General features: G+C 37.5%; 1 protein-coding gene and 2 pseudogenes across 1 annotated transcript in view; 1 reads left to right on the forward strand and 2 right to left on the reverse strand.

The window, feature by feature from the left end:
- PRTG (protogenin) overlaps positions 1 to 26,545 on the reverse strand; it is a 137,618-nt gene that overhangs the window by 42,434 nt on the left and 68,639 nt on the right. The window contains exons 3-11 of the mRNA XM_036268399.1: positions 25,692 to 25,836; positions 24,015 to 24,148; positions 20,719 to 20,856; positions 20,298 to 20,456; positions 19,517 to 19,676; positions 18,220 to 18,467; positions 15,528 to 15,692; positions 11,298 to 11,603; positions 10,068 to 10,256 (exon numbers count right to left, since the gene is read on the reverse strand). Of these exons, the coding sequence (XP_036124292.1) occupies positions 10,068 to 10,256; positions 11,298 to 11,603; positions 15,528 to 15,692; positions 18,220 to 18,467; positions 19,517 to 19,676; positions 20,298 to 20,456; positions 20,719 to 20,856; positions 24,015 to 24,148; positions 25,692 to 25,836 (1,644 nt within the window). The remainder of the gene's footprint in view (positions 1 to 10,067; positions 10,257 to 11,297; positions 11,604 to 15,527; positions 15,693 to 18,219; positions 18,468 to 19,516; positions 19,677 to 20,297; positions 20,457 to 20,718; positions 20,857 to 24,014; positions 24,149 to 25,691; positions 25,837 to 26,545) is intronic.
- LOC118640236 lies at positions 6,988 to 7,870 on the forward strand (annotated as a pseudogene).
- LOC118634097 lies at positions 24,260 to 24,763 on the reverse strand (annotated as a pseudogene).

Here is a 26,545-nt window from a genome sequence, read left to right on the forward strand (position 1 = left end):
CATTCCAGCCTTGAAATTGGTCAGAAGCTCTTGCCAAGTGCTATGATGTCCAGTATCCAAGAGTTCATCACACCTTACTTTAATTGCTAAATTAATTACTGGTCTTCCTGCTAGACTCTTAGGTTCTCCAAATGATGACCATGTCTACACTGACTATGGCTGTGTCCTATTTTAGGAACTACAACATAGTAAGCTTGATAAATATCTGACAACGAAGAAGTCAATCTGTGAATGAACACTTAGTGGCAAACAAAATGCAGGAACAAAGGGCCCAAGCTGTGAACCTGTGATTTATTTACCTCCTGCACGTTTGGGGGAGAAATACACTGATTGAATGATGATATCCAAGAAAGGCCTCCCCACCCCGTGAAAAGCTGAGAAGTGTGACGAGAAACCAGATAAGCAATAAAATGTGCAATAAAAAGTAGAACTGAAGAGAGACTTAGTGGTAACAACAACTAAAAACTATAGCTGGCCTAACAAGAAAGTCAGCAATACAGGAACCTAAAAGGCACCAAAGACAAATTTCTGAAAGATTTCCAACATGAGTAACAAACTAAAGCTAAGTTATTAACTTACAAAGAATTAACATTGGCTATTTAGGAAAAGTATGACTAGGTGATATAGACCAGTGTTTTCAAAACTTTAATGTGCATATTAATCATCTAAGAATCCTGGCAAAATGGAGATTCTGATTCAGTTGTCCTGGGCAGGAGACAGGGAAGCCTGAAATTCTGCATTTCAATGAACTGCCAGAGTATGCTGCTGATCCTGGGGCTGCGCTTCGAAGAGCGAGAACTACAGTGTCTACACCTAGAATTGGCAAATTGAGGTAATATGGCCCACAGCCTTGGGTCAGCCTGCCAGCTAAAAAGGGTATATATATATATATATATATATATATATATATATATATATGTGTGTGTGTATTTAAGTATAGCTGGCAAGTACTATTATATTAGTTTCAAGTGTACAATATAGTGACTTGATATTTATATACTTTATAATGTGATCACCAGACTAAATCTAATAGTATCCATTTGTCACCATGCAAATTTATCATAAAATTATTGACTGTATTTCCCCTTACCTTTTCTCCCAAGCCCCCACCCACCTCCCTTTTGACAACCATCAGCTTGATCTGTTTCTATAAATCTGTGTTTGTGGAAGATATATATAATGAAATAGTACTCAGCAATAAAAAAGAATGAAATCTTGCCATCTGCAACAACAGGATGGACCTATAGGGTATATTATGCTAATGAAATAAAGAATGACAAATATTCTATGGGTCCACTTATATGTGTAACATAAAAACAAAACAAAACCAACAAACCTAACAAAACAAAAACAGATTCATAGAAACAGAGATCAAACTGATGGTTTTTATATTTTTTAAATAGTCAGGGAAAAAAATTTTAAATAATAATATTTTGTGACACATCAAAATGAAATGAAACTCAAATTCCCGTGTTCCTAAGTAAAGTTTCAATGGCACTGACCCAATCCCTATGCATTTATATATTTTCTGTGGCTGTTTCTGTGCTACAGTGGCAGAGCTGAATATCGATGGCAGGGACCAGATGACCCACTCTATTCGAGTGTACATGGGCTGCCACAACAAAATCCCACAGACCGGGTGGCTTCAACAACAGAAGTTAGTTTCTTACAGGTTCTAGAACTGGGAAGTCCAAGACCAAGATGGGATAGGGTTCAGCTTCTGGTGAGAGCTCTCTTCCTGGCTTGCAGATCCTCCTTCTCACTATGTGGAGAAAGGGCTTTGGAGTCTCGCATTAGGACCCTACCCTTATGACCTCATTTAACATTTGTCACCGCAAAGGCTGTATACAGTCACATTAGGGGTTATGGCAGATAAACTTTCATTCAACATATGAATTTAGGGGGTATAAATATTCATTTCATATCATCCACAAAGCCTAAAATATTTACTATCTGGTCCATTATAGAAAAAGTTTGCCTGCCCTTGCTCTGGAGACCCTTGATTCTTAAAGTGGGCAGAAATGCAAAAATGTCAGGACCCACTCTGACCTACTGAATTAAAATCTGCATTTTAACAAGATCCCTGGGTAATTCATACACATATTAAAAGATCAAGAAGCACTGGTTTCCCATTCTAATGATTATGGTAAATAACATGGAAAAAAACTTTTTTTTTAAAATACAGATTTCTAGGCTCGACTCGGAGAGGAGAACAATTTTTAAAACAGCTACAACAGCTGACCTTTGTTGAGGACTTACAGTGCAATTTGCCAGGCACTGTGTTAACCTTTACATTCATGAGATCATTTAATCCTAACTTTCTAAAATAGCTATTATTATTATTATTATTATTATTCCTATCTAAAAGATTGGGCAATCAGGATTTTATCTGTTAACAAGCTGTGGAGCTTGAAGTCAAACCTAGGCAGCAGACATAAAAATTTTTTAACTGATATGTATGTACTTTTAACTGTCAGTGCCCCGTGCCTCCTGTAACAGACATTGCAAATGATGTGCCAGGGGAATAACTGACACCATTTGGGGTCGAAAGAGGAGTCCCAGAAGAGTTGAGATTTATAAGCTAGGTAAAATTTTTCCAAATGGAAACTCTTAGTTCACCCAGAGAATACCCAAAATATTTTAGAATGGCAGATAACCTTTCATTCAAGAAAAAAAAAATGTAAGAAAAGCTAACTAGATGATGTATTCTAACTTTTGTACTGTTCTTACAGTTTCATCAGTTTGCAAACATTCTGTCTTTAAATAGAGGTGGTTGCAAATTGGTAAATATAAATCTTTTCTTTCTCATTGTCTGAATGGAACAGCAATTTTTAGTTAACGGGATTTTTAAAGAAATGAATGCTTTATTTCTTTTGAGATATTATTCAATTTTTCAAGTACTGAGGTTCTAAAGTTTTGAGTTGAATATCAATCATATTTGGTATTTTCAGATACTATAAAGAATAAAATATTCAAAACATTTTTGTCTTTTTTTTTTTTGGTACGTGCCCCTAGCGGGAACCGAACCCGCGACTCTCTGGTCCACAGGTTGATGCTCCAACCGCTGAGCCAATCCAGCCAGGGCCATTTTTGTCTTTTTGATTAAGAAAAAATTGTTGAGTATTCCCTAAAGACTGTATTGAAGTTTTAGCATGTTTTGGCTTATAATGGATTAAACACAACATAAAAAAGGGGTAACTTAAAAGATATTTCATAGAAAAGTGAAATACAATACTTTTTAAAAATGTTCCCTTTCTTATAATTTGTAGTCACATTCTGTCAGTTTTATGCCCTGCAGAGTAAATTGTATCCAAAAGCATTCCTTTAAGAAGTCTACTAACTTCTGTTAAATAAGTTTATTTTGTAATTCTTTGAAAGGAAAATAATAAAATAATGCAATCAGACATTGTTCCAAAGAGCTATTTCTACTAATACTGGAAATTAGCTGTGGTGAAACACAGGAAGAATTAAAGACAGGCAAAAAATATGAGGTGTGTCCCTAAAGATCTTTCCTGTGGTAAATACTAGCAATAATGTTAATGGAATTTCTAACCAATCCTAAAAATGATCTGTTAACAAATAAATGCAAAGTGATCTCACAGAAACCAATGCAGCTTCATAAAGTCAAAGCTAATCTGGACAGAAAGTTGAATGATGTTTATGATGTTGATTATATGTTACTTTAGAATTCCTGGCATTGGCCTGGCTGGGAGACTCAGCTGGTTGGAGCATCATACCATACACCAAAAAGGTTGCAGGTTCGATTCCCGGTCAGGGCACATACCTAAATTGCAGGTTTGATCTCTAGTTGGGGTGTATGTGGGAGGCAACCAATTGATGTTTCTCTCTCTCTCTCTAAAAAAAAAAAATTGATGAAAACATATCCTCAGATGAGGATTAAAAATAATAATAACAATAATCCTGGCATTGATAATATTTGAGCTACTAGTTGATATCAAGGTACTAGATTATCTGAAATAAATTTACAAGCTAAAAGTCAGTATAAAAAGATATGCTTGAAGCTATTTACAAACAGTAAGATTTTGTTATAATAAAATATAGTGTATTTTTGACTCTAAAGGGGTGTAGTCAGGAAGTTGCAATAAAGCATAATATAAGAATTTTCACTTGTAGGATGCTCCTATACATCTTCTGAGTGTTAGTTATCTAAGGCTTCCCTGTGTGACAGAGAGGAGGGAACGCAGTCTCTGAAAAGACTGTGGTTTGCCTTAAAATGTGACTCCCATATTTCATACAATGAGTGATTCTAATTCTCTTCAAAACAAAATCACTATTACAGTGAGGTCCACAACAAACCCTCTCCAATGAAAGTGGTCTCTTTTATGCCACAAAATCTTGTTCTGCCTTGCCTAAAGGAAAGATTACAAATCCTTCCACTTATACCAATTTGGTTCATCATCAGTTCTTTTTTTTTTTTTTTAAGATTTCAAAATTACTTTTTAGAGAGCGGGGGATAGGGGGAGAGAGAGAGAACAACAACACAGATGTGAGAGCACAACATCCATCAGCTGCCTCCTGCTCGCGCCCTCCTGGAGATCAAGCCTGCAACCCAGGCATGTGCCCCGACCGAATCAAACCAACAACCTTCTAGTAGACACCCGACCAACTGAGCCACACCAGCAACAGTGTCATCTGTAGTTCTTGATTTTCTTCTTCTTGAGTTATGTAATCACATGACCAAATCCTATTCCATTGTGGTAAAAGATAACACCCATAAATCTGACTTAATTTTATCATGCTTCCATACAAACCGGCAAAGGGACTCTAGAGTTACATTATTAACCAGGGACTGTTTCTTTTGACTTCTGCTCCCAGAAGTAACTGGAAACACCAACTTTGGATTTCTTAAAAAAAAAAAAAAAATCTGTCCTTATGCAAGTTAGTTACAAACATTACTAATGATTTTAAATATTTTGGATCTTTATAATTGGTGCTAAATCTCATGCTCATTAATCATGCTTGCTGTGAAATGTAACAGCACAAGTTCTTAGGCAAAATAGAAGCTAAAGATTATCTAATATCAGTGCCCTAAATGCTAAACAACAAGTACCATTCTAAATAATCTCTCCCTTTTTACTCTATTATATAAAGACTGAACAATTAAGAACAGTTTCTGACAGTCATCTTATGAAAATAATCCCTTTCAAACTAGAAACTCTAACTTCAGAATTTGAAGCCAATTTCTGAAATAAACAAAGAAAAAGAGGAACAAATTATTTCAATCAGTCTATTATCAGGGAACACAAGTGTGTTATTAATTTTGCTCTCAGTTTACTGTGTGATAAAAACAAATATTTTAAAATTGTACTTAAAACTGGGCTAAATATTGAAAGTGCCAAGGGGGAAAAAAAAACTAACTGAAAATAATCAGTACAAAGATGCAAAATCTTGAAGAAAACCTCAAACCACAATTTAAAACAAATCACATAAACATTAAATCACAAGCCTAATGCTTTTTCCCAACTCCACCCAAAGTAAACGACTTCTAATGAAAATCAAACTGTATATTTTTAAATCATTAAACTAGAATAAATTAGCAATATCAAAATACCTCCCATTGCTCTGCCAACATTTACATTATACTAATAAAGACACAAGAATCTTTTTAGCTACTTTAAAAAACAAAACATTCTACATCTCAGGGAACAAAGATTTGAGGGTTTAGAGTGAAATGTTCTAAAATAACTTTCATTATTAAATGCAATTAAATTTTGTTTTCAATTTTGGAGAAAAGTGAACAAGTCAGTCAACTTAGTATCTTTTGGTTTAATCTTTCTTGTTTTAAGCAGAGGTCCTAACTGTTATATTTTTTTATCTAGTATTACTTAGAAAAAAATGCTAGTTAAATAAATTGAAAAATACAAATCTATTCGTCTTTCAGAAACAAAGGATTGTACATATTAACAAGAAAAATGTGTTCCAATAACATACAGTTTTACTGAAAACTTAATTACCAGAGGTGGAAACAAAAGAATGTGTATTAGGGCATCAGAAAGGACTAAGATTAGTATGAAAATAAAATTTTGAGACATCAGGTTGCTACCCAAATTGACATGGAATCAACAAACAGAAGCATTTAAATTTCATTTCCAAGCCCACTTAGTAAATCTAGTTTCCGTCAGAGTATCTTTAATGTGCAAAAGCTCAGTAAAAGCAAGTATTCACCATGCAAAATACAGATAGGGTTCCCTTAACCTACTGCCCTCCAGACACATCACTCTCTGTTAAACAGGCAGCTACCGCCAGATGCTCTCGCTAAAACTGGTCACAGATGGTCAGTTGTCCAGTTAACAGAACATACTGCCCTTCCAAAAGCCAAAAGTAAGAAGGAAAGGTGTGAGAGCTGTTAACACTTGCCTGCTCAGTGAGTTAAACCTACTCACTTGATACAAGCTTGGCTAAGCCCCAGTAGTGACTTTCTAGAAAAGCAAGACCAGAGGCCCTAGGGCTGGGACAGAGTCCTCTGTTACCCTGCATTGTAATGAGTCCAACCACTCAGTCTAATTCCACAGTCCGAAAATATGGAGCTGTTTTAATAGTGTATACTGATTGTAACAAAATCATTTCCTAGTTTATGCATTATGAAGAGATTTTAAGCTGAATTACCCCAAATAGCATACACAAAGGATTTTACAACACAAAGGCTATTACAACATAGGCAGTATATGTGATTTAATTTTAAAACATAGGAGGAAATAACGGTTTACAATATCGAAAGCTGTTATTTAGAGATTTTTAAAAATTTTAACAAAGAGCCCTGGCTGGTTTGGCTCAGGGGTTAGAGCATCAGCCTGCAGACCAAAGAGTCCCGGGTTCGGTTCCCACTAAGGGCACGTACCTCAGTAGCAGTTTGTCCCCGCCCCGGTTGGGGTCATGTGGGTGGCAACCAGTCGATGTGTCTCTCTCACATCGATGTTTCTCTCCCTCTCTTCCCACCCCTCTCTTTCCTTCTCTATCTGAAGATAAATGCAAAAATGTCCCAAAGCCCAGGGACCAGCTCAAGATGTCAGAACCTGGCGGCCCTGTACTACCACAAACCAGCTGGCTTTAACTGTAAAGTATCTCACAGATGTTAACTGTCCTTTCAAGATTCAAGATCATCAAGAAGCGAGTGGCTGGCTTCTTGGTTTAGCTGTTAGACTTGAATATGGAGATAACGCTGAAAAATAAAAGAACTCAGTAGCCAATGATACAAAAAACACGCACAAGGCAGCTTGATCAATTTGGACATAAATAATTGTGATTTAAAGGCTGGTGAACTGGCTTTGGCTAACCTTCAGATTCAGCGTCATGATTACCTGGTAATGCTTAAGGCAATCTGTATTTTGGTCCAGGAGTACCTGACACAGGATGCAGTTGCTGAAGTAAATCAAAGCAAAGAGGGTTTGCCTGTTGCTTTAGACAAGCATCTCCTTGGTTTGGAAACAGGTGATACAGTTCTTTTTTTTTTTATCCTCACCCGAGGACATTTTTCCATTTTTTGTTCAGGTAGAGTGAGAGGGAGAGAGAGGAACAGAGAGAGAGAGAGAAACATCGACATGAAAGGGACACATCGAGTGGCTGCCACCCACACAACCGACCAGGGCCGGGGACAAACTGCAACCGAGGTACATGCCCTTAGCGGAAACCGAACCCGGGTCTCTCAGGACCGCAGGCCGACGCTCTAACCGCGGAGCCAAACCGGCCAGGGTGGTGATACAGTTCTTAATAAAGCTGCTCAAATTCTGCAATTGCTGCATATAGAAGAGCTCAGAGAGCCAGACAAAAATTAATGAAGCCACAGTAGCTGTTAAGGCAAGTGTTGGCCGATCCAAAGACCGACCACAGAGAGGGGAAAGTTGAAAGGTGAACATTTTGGGATTTCAGCCTCTCACCTACTTAGTACAATTCGGAACAATGTATGTGTTTCAAAATCAAATGTCACATTTTCAAGGGGAGAATCCCAGAAAACTGACTGTGTCTAGAGATTTATCATCATTGCTTTTTTTTTTTTTTTTTTTTTAACAAGTTCAGAAAGTAGGGGAGATCAATGGGTCTTCTTTTATACATGCAACTGTAGAAAATTTTTTTAATTTAAAAAAACTGTTTTTCTTTTTTTTTTAATAATTAATTTATTTATTTTTGTTACAGATGTTTCTCCTTATCCCCCCACTGATTCCCCACTCCCTGTCTCTCCCCGTCCTGTCCCCAGCTTTGTTGTCCATGTCCATTGTTCATGAACACATGCATGTAAGTTCTGTGGTTTATCTCTCACCCACCACCCCCTCTTCTGGGGATTGTCAGTCTGTACCCTACTTCCACGTCTCTGGAACTACCCCATTACTCAGACTGTTATGTTCATTATATTCCACAAATAAGTGAGATCATATGATACTTGTCTTTCTGTTTGGCTTGTTTCGCTTAGGATAATACTTTCCAGGTCCCTCCATGTCCTCTCAAAGGATAAGAGATTAAAGAACTGTTTTCCATTGCCAAAGTTTTAACTGCTTTTTAATCTTTCCACAAGCAGAGTATTATTCTGTTTTGTTTTTCTAATAAATTATTCATTTGTTTAGAATAAAATACCTGTATGTATACACAAGAAGAGTGCTCTATGAAGCTATTTTTTGTATCTTCAACATATTTATATTTCCTTAACAGTGAGTTTGAGGTATGATTTTTCATCAACAATTGTCCCAAATACTGCTTCTTACTTGAAACTGAGTACAACCTTCTTAAATAAATGATATGGAAAGGGAAAGCTCTCTGAAAAGCCATGGCTAGAAATTCATGTTGCCGACTTTGGGGACAGTAGGTTAGGCAACATCATTTCAGTATCAATTTAAGGAAGGTCACCCTGGAGCATATGTAATTTCTTGTCATTTGTAAAGCTGTGTGACAGAGATCAATAGTGAAACTTATTTAACCAAAGGTACATTAAATTAAAACTAGACACAATAAGATTATAAGCAAAATGCCATCTGGAAAACTGTGGCAAAGAGCTAGAAGATGGGGTTCTCTGCCCCTGCATCTGAAAACAGATACCCACCAGTGTTTCTTGCTGCACAGGGAATCATGACCAATGCCACTCTCCCTGCTTGTGCTACCGTGAGGCTAGGGAAGAAAATGGGGCAGCCCATTGTGGCACCACTGTGCCTCTTCCTTCCCGCACCCCAAAGGGCAGTCTGTGACAGGGACAGCTAGCTTGCATTGTAAAGTCCAATATGCACAGAAGGGACTGTGACAACTCAGCAGGAATTTACTTGGTAATCATAATTAGAGTTGCTGCTTTGTACTTAAGCGTGAAAATCTACTCATGAGCAACAAAGAGCTGAGTGTGCATTTTATACCTTGAGTATATATCTGTTTATAACTCATGTATTTATTGTAGCTATAGATTTCTTTACTTTCTACTAAACATGTTATACATCATGAACTTCTTTCCCTCGGCAAAGATAACATGAATAGGGAATAAAGCAGTGTCTTGCAGAATTCTGCTGAACACAATCACAAAGTTCAGTTCTTTTTCTCTAGCATTTCTGGATTAGAGTTCCATAAAATAAACATTCATATTCATCACATGGGTTATATGTATGAGCATTACTTTGAACATAATTTATATATTTTTCATACATGAAAAATAATATACCTACATAACACTCTTGGGCAATTTCTAGGTTAAATTTAATTATTCTGTATTCTCTGATCCTTTGGTGATATTCCTATATTACATTCATATTCTATCTACATCTACCACACACGCACAATAATCGATCAGGGTCTCGCTCTACCAGAAGTGAACTTTAGAAAGCAAAGCAGGTGCCCAGAGGTGGAGGGTAGATAGAGAGAGACCATGGTTATCTGACAACTGGTCAGTTCATTCACAATGATGAGTCAAAGACCAGTCACTGACTTAAGCAGGACACACACAGTAATGTAATCAAGTCAAATCTTTTTTCTTTTTACCATGAAGTCAGTTCTACTGGCTTCTATCCAATAATTCCCCCCACCCCCGAACTGGTTAGAGAGGAAGGAGAAAAGAAAAAGCCCAGGACAGGCTCACTCACCTAAACCACTGAGTGTGTAGAGAAGGTCGCGGGTGTCTAAGACAATGGGTCCGTTCTCCTGCTGCCCTTCCTCCTTGTAGTACAGCTTGTAGCCCTGGACGGCTGCTGTGTCGTCGGCGTCCCGATGCCACTTCACAGAAATCGTGGTACAGTTCAGAGGCTCCAAATGTAACTCTGGAGACTTAGGGGCTAGAAACATTCACCAGAAATGCATGTATAAAAGAAAAATACACACAATTCACATGAAAACACAGGAAAGTAGAGATCCCAGATCTCAAGCCAACAGTTGCAGAAAAGTTCAACTCCAACTCTTATACTTTAACTTTCCAAAATTTCACAATGATATTCAAGCTTGAGACAGAATTAAATATGTAAAATACTACCTAAAAGATTAAGGCATATAAATAAGAATAACATAATATCTATATTTGTGTATTTTTAGAAGAGACTATAAGTACTTTCTAATTTTGACCACCCAGTATTCCTCTGTGATAGACAGAACAGGCATTATTATTAATCAATGAACAACAACAAAACCAGTTATGTTACGTGCCACTTAGTAAACAAAAGAAGGTCTAAAGCTTCCTAGTCTTAAAGTCTTTCTATTAAACTGATGTTTTAAGAACTATATGGCAATTGTATTAACTATACATGTATTAGAGCAAGAAGATGGGGTTCTCTCTCTATACACACACACACACACACATATATATAACTAAAATTTTTGATAATTCAGTTTGATTTGGACTGATCTGTCCATGAAGTTATTTGCTAAGCAAACAAACATCGTGACCAAAAGTTTTACACACTAATGGGTTCTTTTTTTCCCCCCCCTTTATTGATTTTACAGAGAGAGGAAGGGAGAGGGAGAGGGAGATAGAAACGCTGATGAGAGAGAACATCGACTGGCCACCTCCTGCATGCCCCCCACTGGGGATCGGGCCCACAGCCTGGGCATGTGCTCTGACCGGGAATTGAACCAGCGACCTCTTGGTGCATGGGTAGTTGTTCAACCACTGAGCCACACTGGCTAGACTACACACTAGTGAGTTCTATGCAAAAAGGGTCTACTTAATAAAAAGTTTACATTTTTTTTCAATTAACTCCATGATCTATGGGATACTTTTATTCATAAAACAAAAATTTTAAATATAACTTAGACAAGAAAAAAAATTGATTCAAAGGTATAAATACAGTGTTATTCTTCCTCAATCGTCTTTATAAATTTACCTTGCACGCTTGTGGCTTTGGGTGTCCTATGTGAAGTCCATACTGATGACTCTCCCAGTCCCACTCTGGTGGCAGCAGTAATCCGAACCAGGTAGACACTATCAGGTTTCAGGCCTTTCAAAAGGTACTCATGCATGGTCCCCGGGAGCTCCAGAACTTGGATCGAGTTCTCAGTGCTTAGGCGGAAGGACAGACGATAGAGCACCACTTGGCCCCTCCGATATTTGGCTGGGATTGGCAGCCAGGAGATGAGAATATCAGTGGGACTTCGACTTGTCAAACTAATTTCAGGAGGTCTCAGGGGAACTAGTCATATAAGAAAACAGGTTGCTTGTAAATATCTGGAATCAAAATGGTCAATCAGCATACCAGTATTGACTGAATTATCTTAATAGAACACATAACATAATAAAGAGGAGGTAACTTCAGCCCTAGCAGAGATTTTCAGAGTACAAATCAGAAAAAAAAAAGGGGGGGAGGGAAATAACAAGGGAGGACCAAGCATAGCAAACCAGGAACAGCAAGGTTGTCATCATTGTTGTTATTGGAGATGAATATGAGATTACTTAATACTCATACAAAATTTGAGAATACTTTTCAATGCCACCCAAGTGCCTTAGGAACAAGGAAAAGAGAATTTTACAAGACTGGGGAAGCTTATGACACCAGGGTTATAACTTGGCAGATAATATTTTGAAGTGTAAGAGTGGTATCTTAAAAATGAGTGTGAATTTGTATTCCCAATTATCTATAAGGTGCTTAAGATAAAAACATTTTCCCTCTAAATAATATGAATACAGCTGGCACTGTAGGAAAAAGAGTCAAGTATAGTGTGAAGCAGTCTGGTATTGAGTTAAGATAGCTTCTACAGTAAGCCTGTGTGTCTGAATCCTTGTTCTACCACTTACTACGCTGCATGATCCTGGCCAATTCATTCTCTGTGTCTACATTTCTTCAGATATAAAATGAGGATAATAATAATAGCTCCTTCTACAATCTTTCCTATCTCAGTTAATGGCAATTATTTATCTAACCCAAGCCAAAAACCTTGGTGTCATCCTTGACTTCTCCAAACGCACTCCACATTCAATCCTGTGGCTCTGCGATTTCTTTGCCACCCCCTTGGTCCCTGTCACCATCTCCTTTAGCCTGTATTCTTGCAATAGCTTTTTAACAGATTTCTCTACTTCTGCCCTTTGTCCCTACCATCCATTCTCAACATATTAGCTGTCAAAAATGCAAATTAGATACAGTCACTTTCCTGCTCAAAATAGTTCCCATTTCACTCAAAGTAAAAGCCAAAGTCCTCTTTGTGCCTTATCTGCTTACATGGTCCCTCCCATGAACCCTCTGCCTCATTTCCCAGCGCTTCCCACCGGTTCCTGCCCCTCCAGCCACACCCATGTTTCAGGCCCTTAGTAAACCCATGTCCTCTGCCTAGAATGCACTCCCCAGTCTGCCTAAGCAGCTCCCTCATGTTTATTTCCTTCAAGTCTTCATTCCAATGTCATCTATTCAGTGCTTCCTTAGTGACTATCTAAAGTCTCAACCCCTCCCAACATTTTATACTCCCTTCTTGCTTTTTTCCCTTCTCCTCAACATTTATCACTATCTAACATGACTACTTATCTTTATTGTTCCTCTAACCCCTCTCCCACTAGGAAGTAAATTTCTTGAGTTCAGGGACAGTTTTCTTTGTTTCTTGTTCACTACTAAATATTAAATAACACATAGCAGATACTCAATAAACATTTATAGAATGAAGGATGAATTAACAGAAAAGGGAAAATTAATTTACTAAGCATTTCTGAGTCCTTTATGTGTATGAACTCATGAATTCTCACAAAAACTAATGAAAGACGTAACATTACCATTTCTACTCTACAGCTGGGGAAACTGTGGTACAAAGAGGTCAAATCACTTGCCCAAGGTCACACAGCTTGTAAGTGAAGGAGCAGATCCAGGCAGAGCAGACAGAGCCCACATTCTTATCCCCTATACTCCACAATCTCAGATAACAATACTTCCTCTGTCACAGACTTATGTAGGGATTAAACACAACAGTGGAGGAAAGGCTTATAGAATGGGCATGGACAAGCACTCCACAAGCGTCAGCTGTTTCTGGCTGTGCATGGCTGTGCACTCCCTCCAGGAGACACACACGTCTCAGTTTGAGAAGTATGAGCTTGGAGAATGTGGAGAGACTCATGCAGATATCTGAAAAACAGTGCCAGAGGGCTGTACGTTGTCCACAGTACAAAATCAAACATTAAACTGAAAAGTTGCAGAGTCCTTTGAGACAACATGGATGGACCTGGATTATTATGCTAAGCAAAATAAGCCAGTCAGAGGAAGACAAATATCGTATGATCTCATTTATATGTGGAATCTAATGAACCAAATAAACTGATGAACAAAATAGATCCAGAGACATGGAAGCATGGAACAGACAGACAGATCTCAGAGGGAAGTGGAAAGGGGGTGCAGGAAGAGATTAACCAAAGAACTTATATAAATATATGCATAGCCCATGGACACAGACAACAGTGTGATGGAGGCCTGGGGTGGAGCAGGAGCTGGTTGATAGGGGCAAAGGAGGGAAATGGGGGACATCTGTAGTACTCTCAACAATAAAAAAAACTTTAGAGTAAGGAAAGGTTTAAAGGAGAAAAACTTTGAGATCCTAACTGGAATTGGCAAGCTTTAACAAATTGCTTACTATGCTTAGATTCATTTTCTTCAAGGATATAGGGGTAGGGTATGCCTCATATCGCCCCCCAAAAAACCCGAAAAGCAAAACCAAACAAATGAAAAACCACCAGCCTGTGTGTTTCACCTTAGACACGCATGTTAGAGGTTGGTAAATGTAATGAGATAACTAGAGAGGTCATATGTACTGTGGCTCCCTCTTAAATGAAAACTGAAATTTGGAATTCAGTATCCAGATCAGTGCTATCTTTTTCATTTAGTCAATCTCTGAACTTATAAACATCTAAATAAGTGGCATTATAAAGATATATGTAAGAGATCTGGGACCAAATGAACAATAAAAAGATTTGGGAATCATTTCTATAAAAAAGTTTCGAAAACTAAGGGTGGATCATTTTTTTAGGATGAGAAAACATGTATAAAGGGAGAATAGTATAATAAAGCATATTTTAAATAATTTCTTTTTCATACTGCAGGGCATAAACATAGGCCTTCCAGAGCCTCTGGGGGGGGTGGGGAGAAGAGGAGGGAGGGAGGGAGGGAGGAGGGATAGAGGGAGGGAGGGAGGGAGGGAAAGAGGGAGGGAGGGAAGGGGAGAGAGAGAGAGAGGAGAGAATTAGAGGAAGAGACTCAGCCCTCCAGTACTGTCAATAAAAGGAATTTCCCTCAATTGTAAGAATATATGAAGGCCTGCCACACTCAATTTCCAACTCATGGTTGGGTAACAAACTGAACAAGTATTACTTTCCTCCTTAAGGAGAACAACCATATTATATCTAAAAATAAACTATCTGATTTTATAAGAACTGTTTTAACTAACAAGTACTAAGTTTCATAAACTTCCAGTTTCAGAATTTCAATACCTGTGACCTCCAGTCATTATATACACTCAATATGTAACTGCCCTTATATTTATTCATGCCTAGAGAATATACTCAGTAAAAAAATAAATTAAAGCCCTGGCCAGTTTGGCTCAGCGGTTACAGCGTTGGCCTGCGGTCCAGAGAGACCCGGGTTCGGTTCCCGCTAAGGGCACGTACCTCGGTTGCAGTTTGTCCCCGGCCCTGGTTGGTCGTGCGGGTGGCAGCCACTCGATGTGTCCCTTTCACATCGATGTTTCTCTCTCTCTCTCTCTCTCTCCCTCCCACTCTATCTGTACAAAAAATGGAAAAATGTCCTTGGGTGAGGAAAAAATAAAATAAAATAAAATAAATAAATAAATTTTTAAATATATTTACAATTTAAACCAGGAATCCTGAAAAAATACAATGACAATACTAGAATTTTATTAAAACTTATGTTATCAATTATAAATAAAAGTTCTCTTTATTCTTATCATGGGACTGTCAAAAAGGGGAAGTTGGATATGAAATAGCAAATTTGAGTCTGCTGACTACCACTCCTGTCTTTATTTAACCAACAGGAAAATATCATCTCTATTTTAAAACACAATTTATTTATTAAAATGGAGTGAACATATTAATGCTCATACTTAAATGACCTAGATTCACGTCTTCTTACCATCCTCTAACGTATTCTGTGTCACATGGTCAGACATCTGGCTGGCTCCCATTGGCATATACGCCACAATGTAGAAAGTATAATTGCTGGCAGGTTCTAAGTCATCAATAATATAATGAGTTGTGTCATTTCCGATGACTACTTGATACTCTTCATTATTTAAACCTAAATTAAAGAATCAGTGTTTAAAAATTAAGAATATTCAAAATAAAATCAACAAGACCATTTTCCCTTTCTGTAAAATACTGGTTCTTGAGTGTCATCTCTATCCGTTATCTTTTGTGACCCTTTAAAAAAAATGTGAATAGGAAGGTCTTTATTTTCCCAAAGTACCCATTTGTCTTGCTACAAATTACTAGTTTGCATTTTTCCTGAATAAATCAAACTGGAAATAGTCTTCTCTAAACTCCATTAACATTGAGTCAACACTCAGAGCAGAGACAATGTGCAGCAGTAACACACACAGGGCAACACTACAGAATACTGTAATTCATAAGTCTAAATTTACTTCTTAAATTCATGGCTTCTTTTTTCTTTTAAACATAAATGGAGAGACAGTAGGGAATGTAATGTCTCTACTCTTTATAAAAACAAAACAACCCAAAAGTTGTCCTGCGAAAGATCTCGTTTTGCCCCTAGAGATTCTATTAAATGTGACTGACATGAGTTGTTCTTTTATTTATATTGAAAGCAAAAGAACTGGGAAGCACAAAATGTGCTTCGGAACACTTTGTTTCACAATGAGCTTTATTATTTTTTTAAGAGGAAAAAAGTTCTCAGCAAGTCTTAATAAAATATGCATGGCAAGGTATAGAAGAGGATTTGTCTTTGTGGGAAATCCCTACAGAGCAAACCTGTAAAGTGGAACAAGAGTGCTGGTTGCTACTGTGCTCTGAGAACAATTCACAGTAAACGGACGTCAACTTAATCAAAACTCTCTAAGGACAGGGCCCCTTCTTTCCACACTGGATTTATAAACAAAACAGAAGGCAAATTCCACTATTAAGTTTTCCCACATTTCTGAATGAACTTGATAGCATTTTAATTAGACAAGATTACAGGCATTTCACAACAGACTGGCTAATGTCTTGTTAATTAGGAACTGCATAGTACGATTTCTGACCTACCAAACAAGGTCCTTGAGTTCGAATTAAAAAGCCTTGTTCCATCCCTGAATAGACCACTGAGTTGCATGTGGAGGCTCTAATGAAAGAACCATAATAGCGAACAAGAGTGGTCTCCACGAAAACTAGCGTTCCTTTCACCTTCCTAAATCACTAAAAAGGGAATTAACATACCCCAACATGCTCAGCTATCAGACTTTCATTCTTCTTGCTACCATGACCCCTGATTTTAATTCAAAATATTCCTTTTCAAAATACTACTTCAAAGTACAAAAAACAAATAACAACAAACCACCTGTTTCTACAGACAATTTTATTATATCACCATTCTTTGGTATTTCAATTTATTTTTAATGTCTATTGCTTAAAAGTTAAGCTGTTTGTGTATAAAACTAAAATCTGTAAACTTCTATGGTTTCTATGGAAAATCAATAGAGAAATCTCTAGGGTTTATAAGTAGCTTTTCCTTTTCCTCTAAAACTTTTGCCAAAAGAAAATGATAAGGATAAAAATGGAACTGATAGTTCCAAATAAAAATTTGAAGATGGATCTGATTTCTACTTTTATATAATAAACAAAACATCAATTATGTCTTATTCAGTTTTCAGAGAGTTGTATATAATTTCAGAAAACATTCAAAATATACAAAATCAAATATATAGGGAATTTGATAATGTTTACTTTCCCCCTTAAAAATAACATGCTATAGTGACTACACTTTACTTCATTATTTTATTAAGCAGTTACACCACTGGTCCTATGTAACTGCATAATTAAATTGGCATATTAAGTCTTACTTAAGGAACTTATATCTTTGCTGAAACGAAATTCATATATACACCACTCTGTATATTTTACCTGGCAGAGATGGTACATACTTCTAAGTTAAAAAATCTTAAGCTACACTTATATATACAAAGTATAAAACAATGCAAAATTTAGAAAAAAACAGATACACATGCAATACATTAATTATTTTATTAAAAGAGATAAATGTTGCCTGGCCAGTGTGGTTCAGTGGTTGAGCATCGACCCATGCACCAAGAGGTCGCCAGTTTGATTCCCAGTCAAGGTACATGCCCAGGTTGTGGGCCAATCCCCAGTTGGGGGCATGCAGGAGGTGGCCAATCAATATTCTCTCTCATCGATGTTTCTACCTCTCTCTCCTTCTCCCTTCCCCTCTATCTAAAATCAATAAAGAAAAAAATATATATAAAATAAAAAAGAGATAAATGCCATAGAACTTCAAAAATATTATATGCATTATGTAAAACATCATTCAGATTGAAAACAAATCCATGGCATGATAGCAAGTCAAGTGGAACTTAAAAATAAAGTCTCCTTTCTCGGCCAGTGGGGCTCAGTGGATTGAGTGTCATCCCATGGACTGAAAGATCCCAGTTTGATTCCGGTCAGGGCACATGCCCAGGTTTTGGGCTCCATCCCCAGTAGGGGATGTGCAGGAGGCAGCTGATCGATATTTCTCGCTCATATTGATGTTTCTCTCTCTCTCCCCCCTTCCTCTCTCTTTTTAAAATAACTAAATAAAGTCTTCTCTAATTGCTTACCTTCTGCTTTCATGTAGTGCACAGAGTAAGCGATGACTTTGTCTGAATTATAAAGTGGCCTCTCCCAAGCTAAAAGGATGGCTGAACTTGACATGGTTTCCGCATGCACATTATAGGGAGCACTGGGTCGGTCTTCAGACATTACTACAGTCAGTCTGGCTCTAGATAAAATAGATCCTTGGCTGTTCTCAGCCATGCACTGATAAATGGCATCATCTTCAGGAATAATCTGGTTAATTACCAATTTACTGAAGAAAGGAAAAAAATTATTTCTATGAAAAATTCTAGGAATAACGTAAAAATAAAGTTAAATTATTGCTAAGTATACTCTCATTTTAAATGACAAAAATTTAAGAACGAAAAAATATACAGTCAACCATACTGAAATATTTATATGAATTACTTATAATTACTCTTATTTTCTGAGTGTACATAAGTACTTGTGATGTCCAAATCCTGTTTGCTTTAGATGGCAGCTTAATCTCTTTTTAAAAAGTTGGCTTTCGCCCTGGCCGGTTTGGCTCAGCGGTTGGAGCGTCGGCCTGCAGTCCGGAGAGACCCGGGTTCGGTTCCCGCTAAGGGCATGTACCTCGGTTGCGGTTTGTCCCCGGCCCTGGTCGGTCGTGTGGGTGGCAGCCACTCGATGTGTTCCTTTCATATTGATGTTTCTCTCTCTCTCTCTGTTCTTCTCTCTCCCTCCCACTCTACCTGAACAAAAAATAGAAAAATGTCCTCAGGTGAGGAAAAAAAAAAAGTTGGCTTTCATTAATACAGTAGATTACTTTGTAATAGCATCTATTTATATAATATTGTAATATGTCATACAATTGAGGTCAACAAAATTTTTAAAAGTTTTGTGCAACATAAATGTTAATGTAACAAAAGAAGATTCATATTTATACTAATAAAAGTGAGTTCTTAAAGTCATTAAGTTTGAATTATGGAAGAATTCTTAGAGAATCAATTATCTTTTTCTAATTTCCTCATTTATAGAAGGAACTGAGACCTCTAAGGGTTAATGTGCTTGCTAATAATTTAGCTACTTGCTCATCAGGACTATAATCCAGGTCTGGGGAACTGTCCAACATTCATTTCAGTATAGTTAACCTTTCCATGATCCACATATAAAAGGATCTATGGCATGCTGATATTATAATTAGGTTAATTTCTTATTTTACTTTAGTTTTAAATACCAAGATAACCAAAGCACTTGATATTATAATTCTAGCCATTCAACATAAAAATGACAAAAGCCATTATATCTTATCTAAAATAATAGCAAAGTGACAAAGCCTACCTGTTGTACATTTTAATTCTACCATTTGAATGTATCTTTCTTCCGTTTTTCAACCATGACATTTTGGGCGAGGGGATTCCTTCTGCCTGACATACAAATCGAGCAGTGCCAGCTCGAGGCCTCGTTAAACTTTCCGGCCATTCAACAAATAAAGGAGGAGCTATTTTTAGAGAGAAAAGAAAAAAAAATATTTTTGTGGTCCCAACAGCAATGATACAAAGAGTCAAGGAAGAGTATAGCAAATGACCACATCCCACCGCTGAAAATATCTGACATTCTGAGCTTCCAGTCTACACTCTACACATATCTATCCAGAGGCCTTTTCCGTGCATTGCTCAGTTAGATGTCCACTTCCCCCAGGCTTTCCCTGTCAAGACCATCTATGTAAACACTCCAAAGATATGTGTACCATAATCCTACTTGACCAAGCCCAAAACATAGCCCCTTATGAATGCATACAGACAACTAACAGATTAAATTTTTAGAGTGGTGAATGGGTATATGGATTTGTGAGTAGGTGAGGAGGCGATAAGAGGAAAGCTTAAGTGAGAAGAAATATACTAGTATGCAGGCAAACACAATGGTGTCTGCAGAATAATAGTTATATTTTAACATAAGAATTTTTCTCCTAAAATTGATCATTAGATTAAGAAACTTCATATCCACCTTCATAACAATAATACAAAATTCAAGAAAGGTGTAAGAGTAAGCTATACATGAGATAAAACAGCAAATGTGAAAATATAAGATTCTTCTGAATGCAGAAGAAAAGAAAACGTACCTAATACAGTTAAAGTTGCCATGGCAACTGTAAAGTTTCGTGTGCCTGGGATAGTGGCCCGACAAACATATACTCCAGCATGTTGTAGCTTGACATCAGATATCATAAGATTACCATTTCCAAGTACCCGAGTGTTAAAGACATCAATGGACTTGTGATCTATTTCAAAAAGAATACTTCAGTTAAAACAATATAAAACAGGGTCTAAAATTAGTTCCAAGATCATTCTCCAAACAATCCTATTATAAAAAGTATAAAATTCTCTATACTAAAACCATTTCTCTACACACTAAGATGCCAAAAAGTTAAAAGCCACCTAATTGCTAAACATGTGTTTTGTATATAAAATAAACATATTATCAGTTTTACTATATAATGAACAAAGCTGAAGGAAAATACATTTTTCCCCAAGAAGACTTACCAAGACGGCTCCAAGAAATGATAGGTTTGGGATTTCCTGTGGCCATGCATTCCAAGACAACAGTCTGATGAAGAGATGTTGTTATGTTCTGTGGACCTGCTATAATGGTTGGTGTGTGGAAGGATTTAGACTCCTTAGCTTTGGAGAGGAAAAGGCAGAATATAAAAAGACATTATAAGTGAAAATATCTATTCTTAAGCTATTAACATTTTTCTTTTTTAAAAACAACTTAATTGACATATAACTCACATAACATATGAGTAACCAATTTGAAGTATTATTCATTGGTTTTTAGTATTTTCAGCCGTGCAACCATCACCACAATCAATTTTAAGACATTTTCATCAACCCAAAAAGAAACCCTGTACCCATTAGCAGTCACTCCCCAGTCTCCTCTTCCCATAGCCTGATAACCTGTCTCTCTGGATTTACCTATTCCAGATATTTTATAAAAAAGGAATCGTATAGCCCTGGCCAGCGTTGCTAAGTGGTTAGAGCATTGGCCTGTGAACCAAAGGGTCTCAGGTTCGATTCCTGGTCAAGGGCATGTACCTGGGCTGCTGCAGGTTCAATCCCTGGCCCTGGTCAGGGCACATGTGGGAGGTAAACAATCCATGTGTCTCTCTCACATCAATGTTTCTCTCTCTCTCTCCACCCCTCTCTCTGTCCCTTCTACTCTCTCAAAAAAATCAATGGAAAAAACATCCTTGAGTGAGGATTAAAAAAAAGGAACCATACATTACATGATCCTTCTTTTGTGACTGGCTTCTTTTAATAGTATAATGGTTTTTTTTGTTGTTGTTTTTTAATCCTCACCCGAGGATACTTTTTCATTTATCTTCAGATGGGGGTGGGGAGAGATAGATTGGTTGCCTCCCACATGACCTTAACCAGGACCAGGGACCAATCCACAATTGAGGTACATGCCCTTTACCGGAACTGAACCTGAGACTCTGGTCCTTGGGCCAACGCTCTAACCACTGAGCAAAACCAGCCAGGGCTTAATAGCATAATGCTTTCAAGATTCATCCATGTTGTAGCATGTACCAGTACTTCATGTCTTTTTATTGAATAACAAACGAATATTTAATTATATAAACAGAACACACTTTGTTTATCCATTCATTAGATTGATGAACACTGGGGTTGTTTCCATATTCATTTTTAACTAAGGTTCAAACAGTCATTTAACATTTTCACTAATCTTTGTAAGAATGTATGTGACAGTGGAGAGAACGGAAGGCGTATGAATGCTTTTGTTCCTATCTTTTAGGATAGCTAATAGATATTACCTCCAATTAAAACAAAGCAGGACTCATAGATCGAGAGCAGGCAGACAGCTCGGGGGTAGCGATGTTGAGGGGGGTGAAGGGGTTGAGCAAAAAAGAAAGAACCCATGGACATGGACAACAGTGTGGTTACTGAGGGGTGGAGGAGGGTGGGTGGAGGTAGAAGAGGGCACAGAGGGGATAAAGGGTGATGGACAAAATAAAATAAAAATTTTAAAAAGCTTAGAAAGAAATTAAAACAAAGCACTAAAAATATAATTTCAGTCTCTTAAGAATTTTCAAAAAAAATGTTTAACCTTAAGATGTCTTTTGGGAAGTAACATCTCTTGTGAAGAGGAAACATTCCTATGAAGTTTAACTGTCTTTGGTCCAAGTTTCCATCCACTACATTCAAGTAAATTTAAATTAATATTTTAAAATAAAAATCAGCATCTATGTATAATTCTATTTTAATATATATATTGTAATATATTCCTTTCTTCATATTCATCCTTCAAGCTAATTTCCCTTCTAATTATATTCATGTATGGCAAAATGTAAAAAATTATGTTCACATAATGTTAACAATAATAATTTCTCGGTATTGTTCTGGCCAGTTTGGCTCAGTGGTTAGAGGGCCTGTGGCAGGTTTGGTCTCCAGCCCTGGTCTGGGTCATGCAGGAAGCAACAAATTGATGTGTCTCTCTCACATCAATGTCTCGCTCTCTCTTCCTCCCCCCCTCCCACTCTATCTAAAAATCAATGGAAAAATATCATCAGATGAGGATTAAACAAATAATAATAATAATTTCTGGGCATTGGAGTTAGGGATATTTTAAAACTGTATCTTTGTACTTTTTAAAAAATCCTCACCTGAGGATATATTTATTGATTTAAGAGAGAGAGGAAGGGAGACAGACAGACAGACATCGATGTAAAAGAGAAACATCAATTAGTTGCCTCTTGTATGTGCCCTGACTGGGGATCAAACCAGCAACCTAGGCTATGTGCCTTCACCAGGAATTGAAGCCATGACCCATTTGGTGCATAGGACGATGCTCCAATCAACTGAGTCCAATTGGCCAAAGCATGTTTTTGTACTTCTTTACTTTTATAAACATTACTCTATAATAAGCATGCATTATTTTCACAAATGCAAATTAAGATTTTCCTTTTCTTTAAAAAAATTTTTTTTCTTTATTGATTTGAGAGAGAGAGGAAGGGAGAGGGAGAAAGAGATAGAAACATCGATGAGAGAAAACACTGACTGGCCACCTCCTGCATGTCCCCCACTGGGGATCGGGCCCACAACCTGGGCATGTGCCCTGACCGGGAACTGAACCAGTGGCAAACCTCTTGGTGCATGGGTCAGTGCTCAACTACTGAGCCACACCGGCCAGGCAAAATTTTTCTTTCTTTTTTTTTATCTTCACCCAACGATATTTTTGCATTCATCTTCAGATAGAGCAAGAGGGAGAGAGGGAGGAAGAGAGAGAAACATCGATGTGAGAGAGACACATCAACTGGCTGCCACCCACACAACCCCAACCAGGGCCAGGGATAAACTGCAACCAAGGGACATGCCCTTAGCGGGAACTGAACCCGGGTCTCTCTGGACCGTGTGCTGACACTCTAACCACTGAGCCAAACCGGTCAGGGTCAGGCAAGATTTTTCTTAAAACAACAAATCAAAAATACCAAATTGGAAACAAATATCTCTTTATTGACAATGGACAACTCTGATGGAAATGGATGACTACTATTTCCCTTTTTATATTATATATATATATATTTAAGTGAAATATTTACAAAAAAATTCAATCTTTCTTAAAGATATTGACACTAACGTAAACATAAAACGAGTTAGCCTATGAAAAAAGAGTTGCTTAATACATAAAAAATGACAATTTTCCAAATAGATTATAATATTTTAAATAAAAGTACTATTTTATGGCATACTATTATAGCCAGAGAATAAAATTAATAGCTATGCCAATACAAACTAAAAAGGGAACTTCTGTGAGGTACCTGGAATCACTGTTAGAGAAGCCTCCATGCTTTTACGTCTGTGGGCTACCGTGGCAGCAACACAACGATAACTTCCCACGTCCCTCTGGCCAACATCATAGATCTGCAGTACTCCCGTTGGTAGGGCAGTTATCCTGCTATGAGAAGAAAGATGATTAAACTCTTTGCAGTAGATTTTAATATATATTCTATAATAAGATTTAATATATTCAACCTTTTTATTTTTATTTTTTTTTTTTGACGTATAAACTATTTATTAACGGTTGAAGCATACAGATTTATTTCTTCTTGGACACACCCACAGTGCGACCCCTGCGGCCGGTAGTCTTGGTGTGCTGGCCTCGAACACGAAGACCCCAGAAGTGGCGCAGCCCCCTGTGGGCCCTAATTTTCTTCAGCCGCTCCAGGTCCTCCCGAAGCTTGTTGTCTAGACCATTGGCCAGGACCTGGCTGTATTTTCCATCCTTCACATCCTTCTGTCTGTTCAAGAACCAATCTGGAATCTTGTATTGGCGTGGGTTCTGCATGATGGTGATCACACGTTCCACCTCATCCTCTGTGAGCTCTCCTGCCCTCTTGGTGAGGTCGATGTCTGCTTTCCTCAACACCACATGAGCATATCTTCGCCCACACCCTTAATTGCAGTGATGGCAAAGGCTATTTTCCGACGCCCATCGATATTGGTGTTGAGCACTCGCAAAATGTGCTGAAACTTCTCAGGAATCACTAGAGACATGGCGCCAGCAGCGAGTACGCCTATTCAACCTTTTTAAAGTGCCCAATGCAATCCTTTCAAGACCTTTTAAAATATAGGCTTGATTCAACTGTTTTCATTCGGGTCACTACAGCTCTCTAAAACACAAATAACTATGAAGTGTGTGGTTTGTGAAATCTATCAGTCTCATTTTATATAGAGAGTCTCATTTGACATTATAGCTTAGATACCGCTAACTGGTGGCTTAGAGATTTGTATACTTTTTCAGATTCCTGACTGTTTGCCTATTAACTTCAATGTATTCTCCAAGGTACACCTGAATGTAAGTTAAACAAACAAGCAAAAAAAAAGCACTTCCTTGAGTAACTCCTTCCATCTAAGTGCCTACCATTTTAGCAAATGATTTCTGTCTACTCAGGAATATTGCTACACATTAGGACAGGAATCAGATTTTTTGAAATTGCCACAAAGTTCCTGATCCTTAAACTTCAACCACCTTCAGAGTCTTAGGTAAGTGTTCGTGTATGCCTGTATAGTGGCCAGGAGACTGGGAAGTGTAAAGTAGATATAGAAGTGAGCAGCTACCAGGGCATACATGGGTAACACTTTTCATCAGCACCACCACTGCCAGCAATAAAGGTGTAATTTGGTTTTTCAAATCCTTGGGTTGCACTCCATGTACTCAGGTGGTCCTATCACTGGAAAAGATATTTGAGGAAAGCTACAAAGCAGTAAGATTGGCTCTATGAATTCTGATCTGAACCAAAAAAAACCCCAGAAATTATGCCCCATGTGGTAGAGACTGATGATCTAATTCTTTGCCTAATTTTGAGTATCTTTAAGTATTTGATTATTGACACTATAAATGAAAATGACTTCCATAACGGTCTTTTCCCCATACAGTCTCCATGGTCAAGCCTCGGTTACTCCTGAATCTCTCCAAGGACAAAAGCTGCATTTACCTGTCAATAGTTACAGGTAGAGTCGTTCGATTTAATTCCCATGTTATAACTGCAGGAGGGTTTGATGAAATCTTGCATGAAAATCTAGCAATTCCACCTTCCTGGACCTCAGTAGAAACTGGCTGAACTTCAAATGCAGAAATAGCTATAAGACAAAGTTCGACAAATTCAGAATAAGTACATGAACTATTACACTATACTTGGAAATAATATTATGCTAGATATTTATCAGACTTGAATTCTTGCTCAAATGTTAAGACCATCCCAACATAACTAATACAAAAATAATTTAGGGAATAATTATGAAAAAAAAAAAACCACTGAGCAGTTGCTCAAATCAAGGAGTCTGGTCTTTCCCAGGATGAAATTCTAACCATGTTCTCAAGAAACTTACGACCTGTTGGGAGAGAAAAAATTTACATGACTGTAACAAAAATAAACAACTGTGGATTTGATTACATACCAAACTGTGTGGCACAAAATTCAGATACTACTCTATTTCAGAGAAGAGGGAAAATTAAGGCAGACAGATTAGACAGGTAAAAACCATTTACAGAGATTGGTTTTAAATTGAGTTTTGAATAATTTACTGGGTTTAGATGAAAGGGGAAAAACAGGAAAAACATGAAGGCAATAGCAAAAGTGGAAGGACAGCAGAGACAAAGCAGATTTCTAGGATGGCACAAAATAAGACATCACTAAAGATTTCTGAGCAAAGAAATGTCAAGATAGTGGTCTTTGGAAAAATTTAATCAGGCACTGTTACACAAGACAGACTGAGAAACTAAAAGCCTCGAACCAAGACCCATTAGGCTGTTTACAGAGGAACGACAGAGCTGGGTGGTGGCAGTGAG

The sequence above is a fragment of the Molossus molossus genome, unplaced genomic scaffold (genome assembly GCF_014108415.1).
Source record: "Molossus molossus isolate mMolMol1 unplaced genomic scaffold, mMolMol1.p scaffold_m16_p_1, whole genome shotgun sequence".
NCBI classification, from domain to species: Eukaryota; Metazoa; Chordata; class Mammalia; order Chiroptera; family Molossidae; genus Molossus; species Molossus molossus.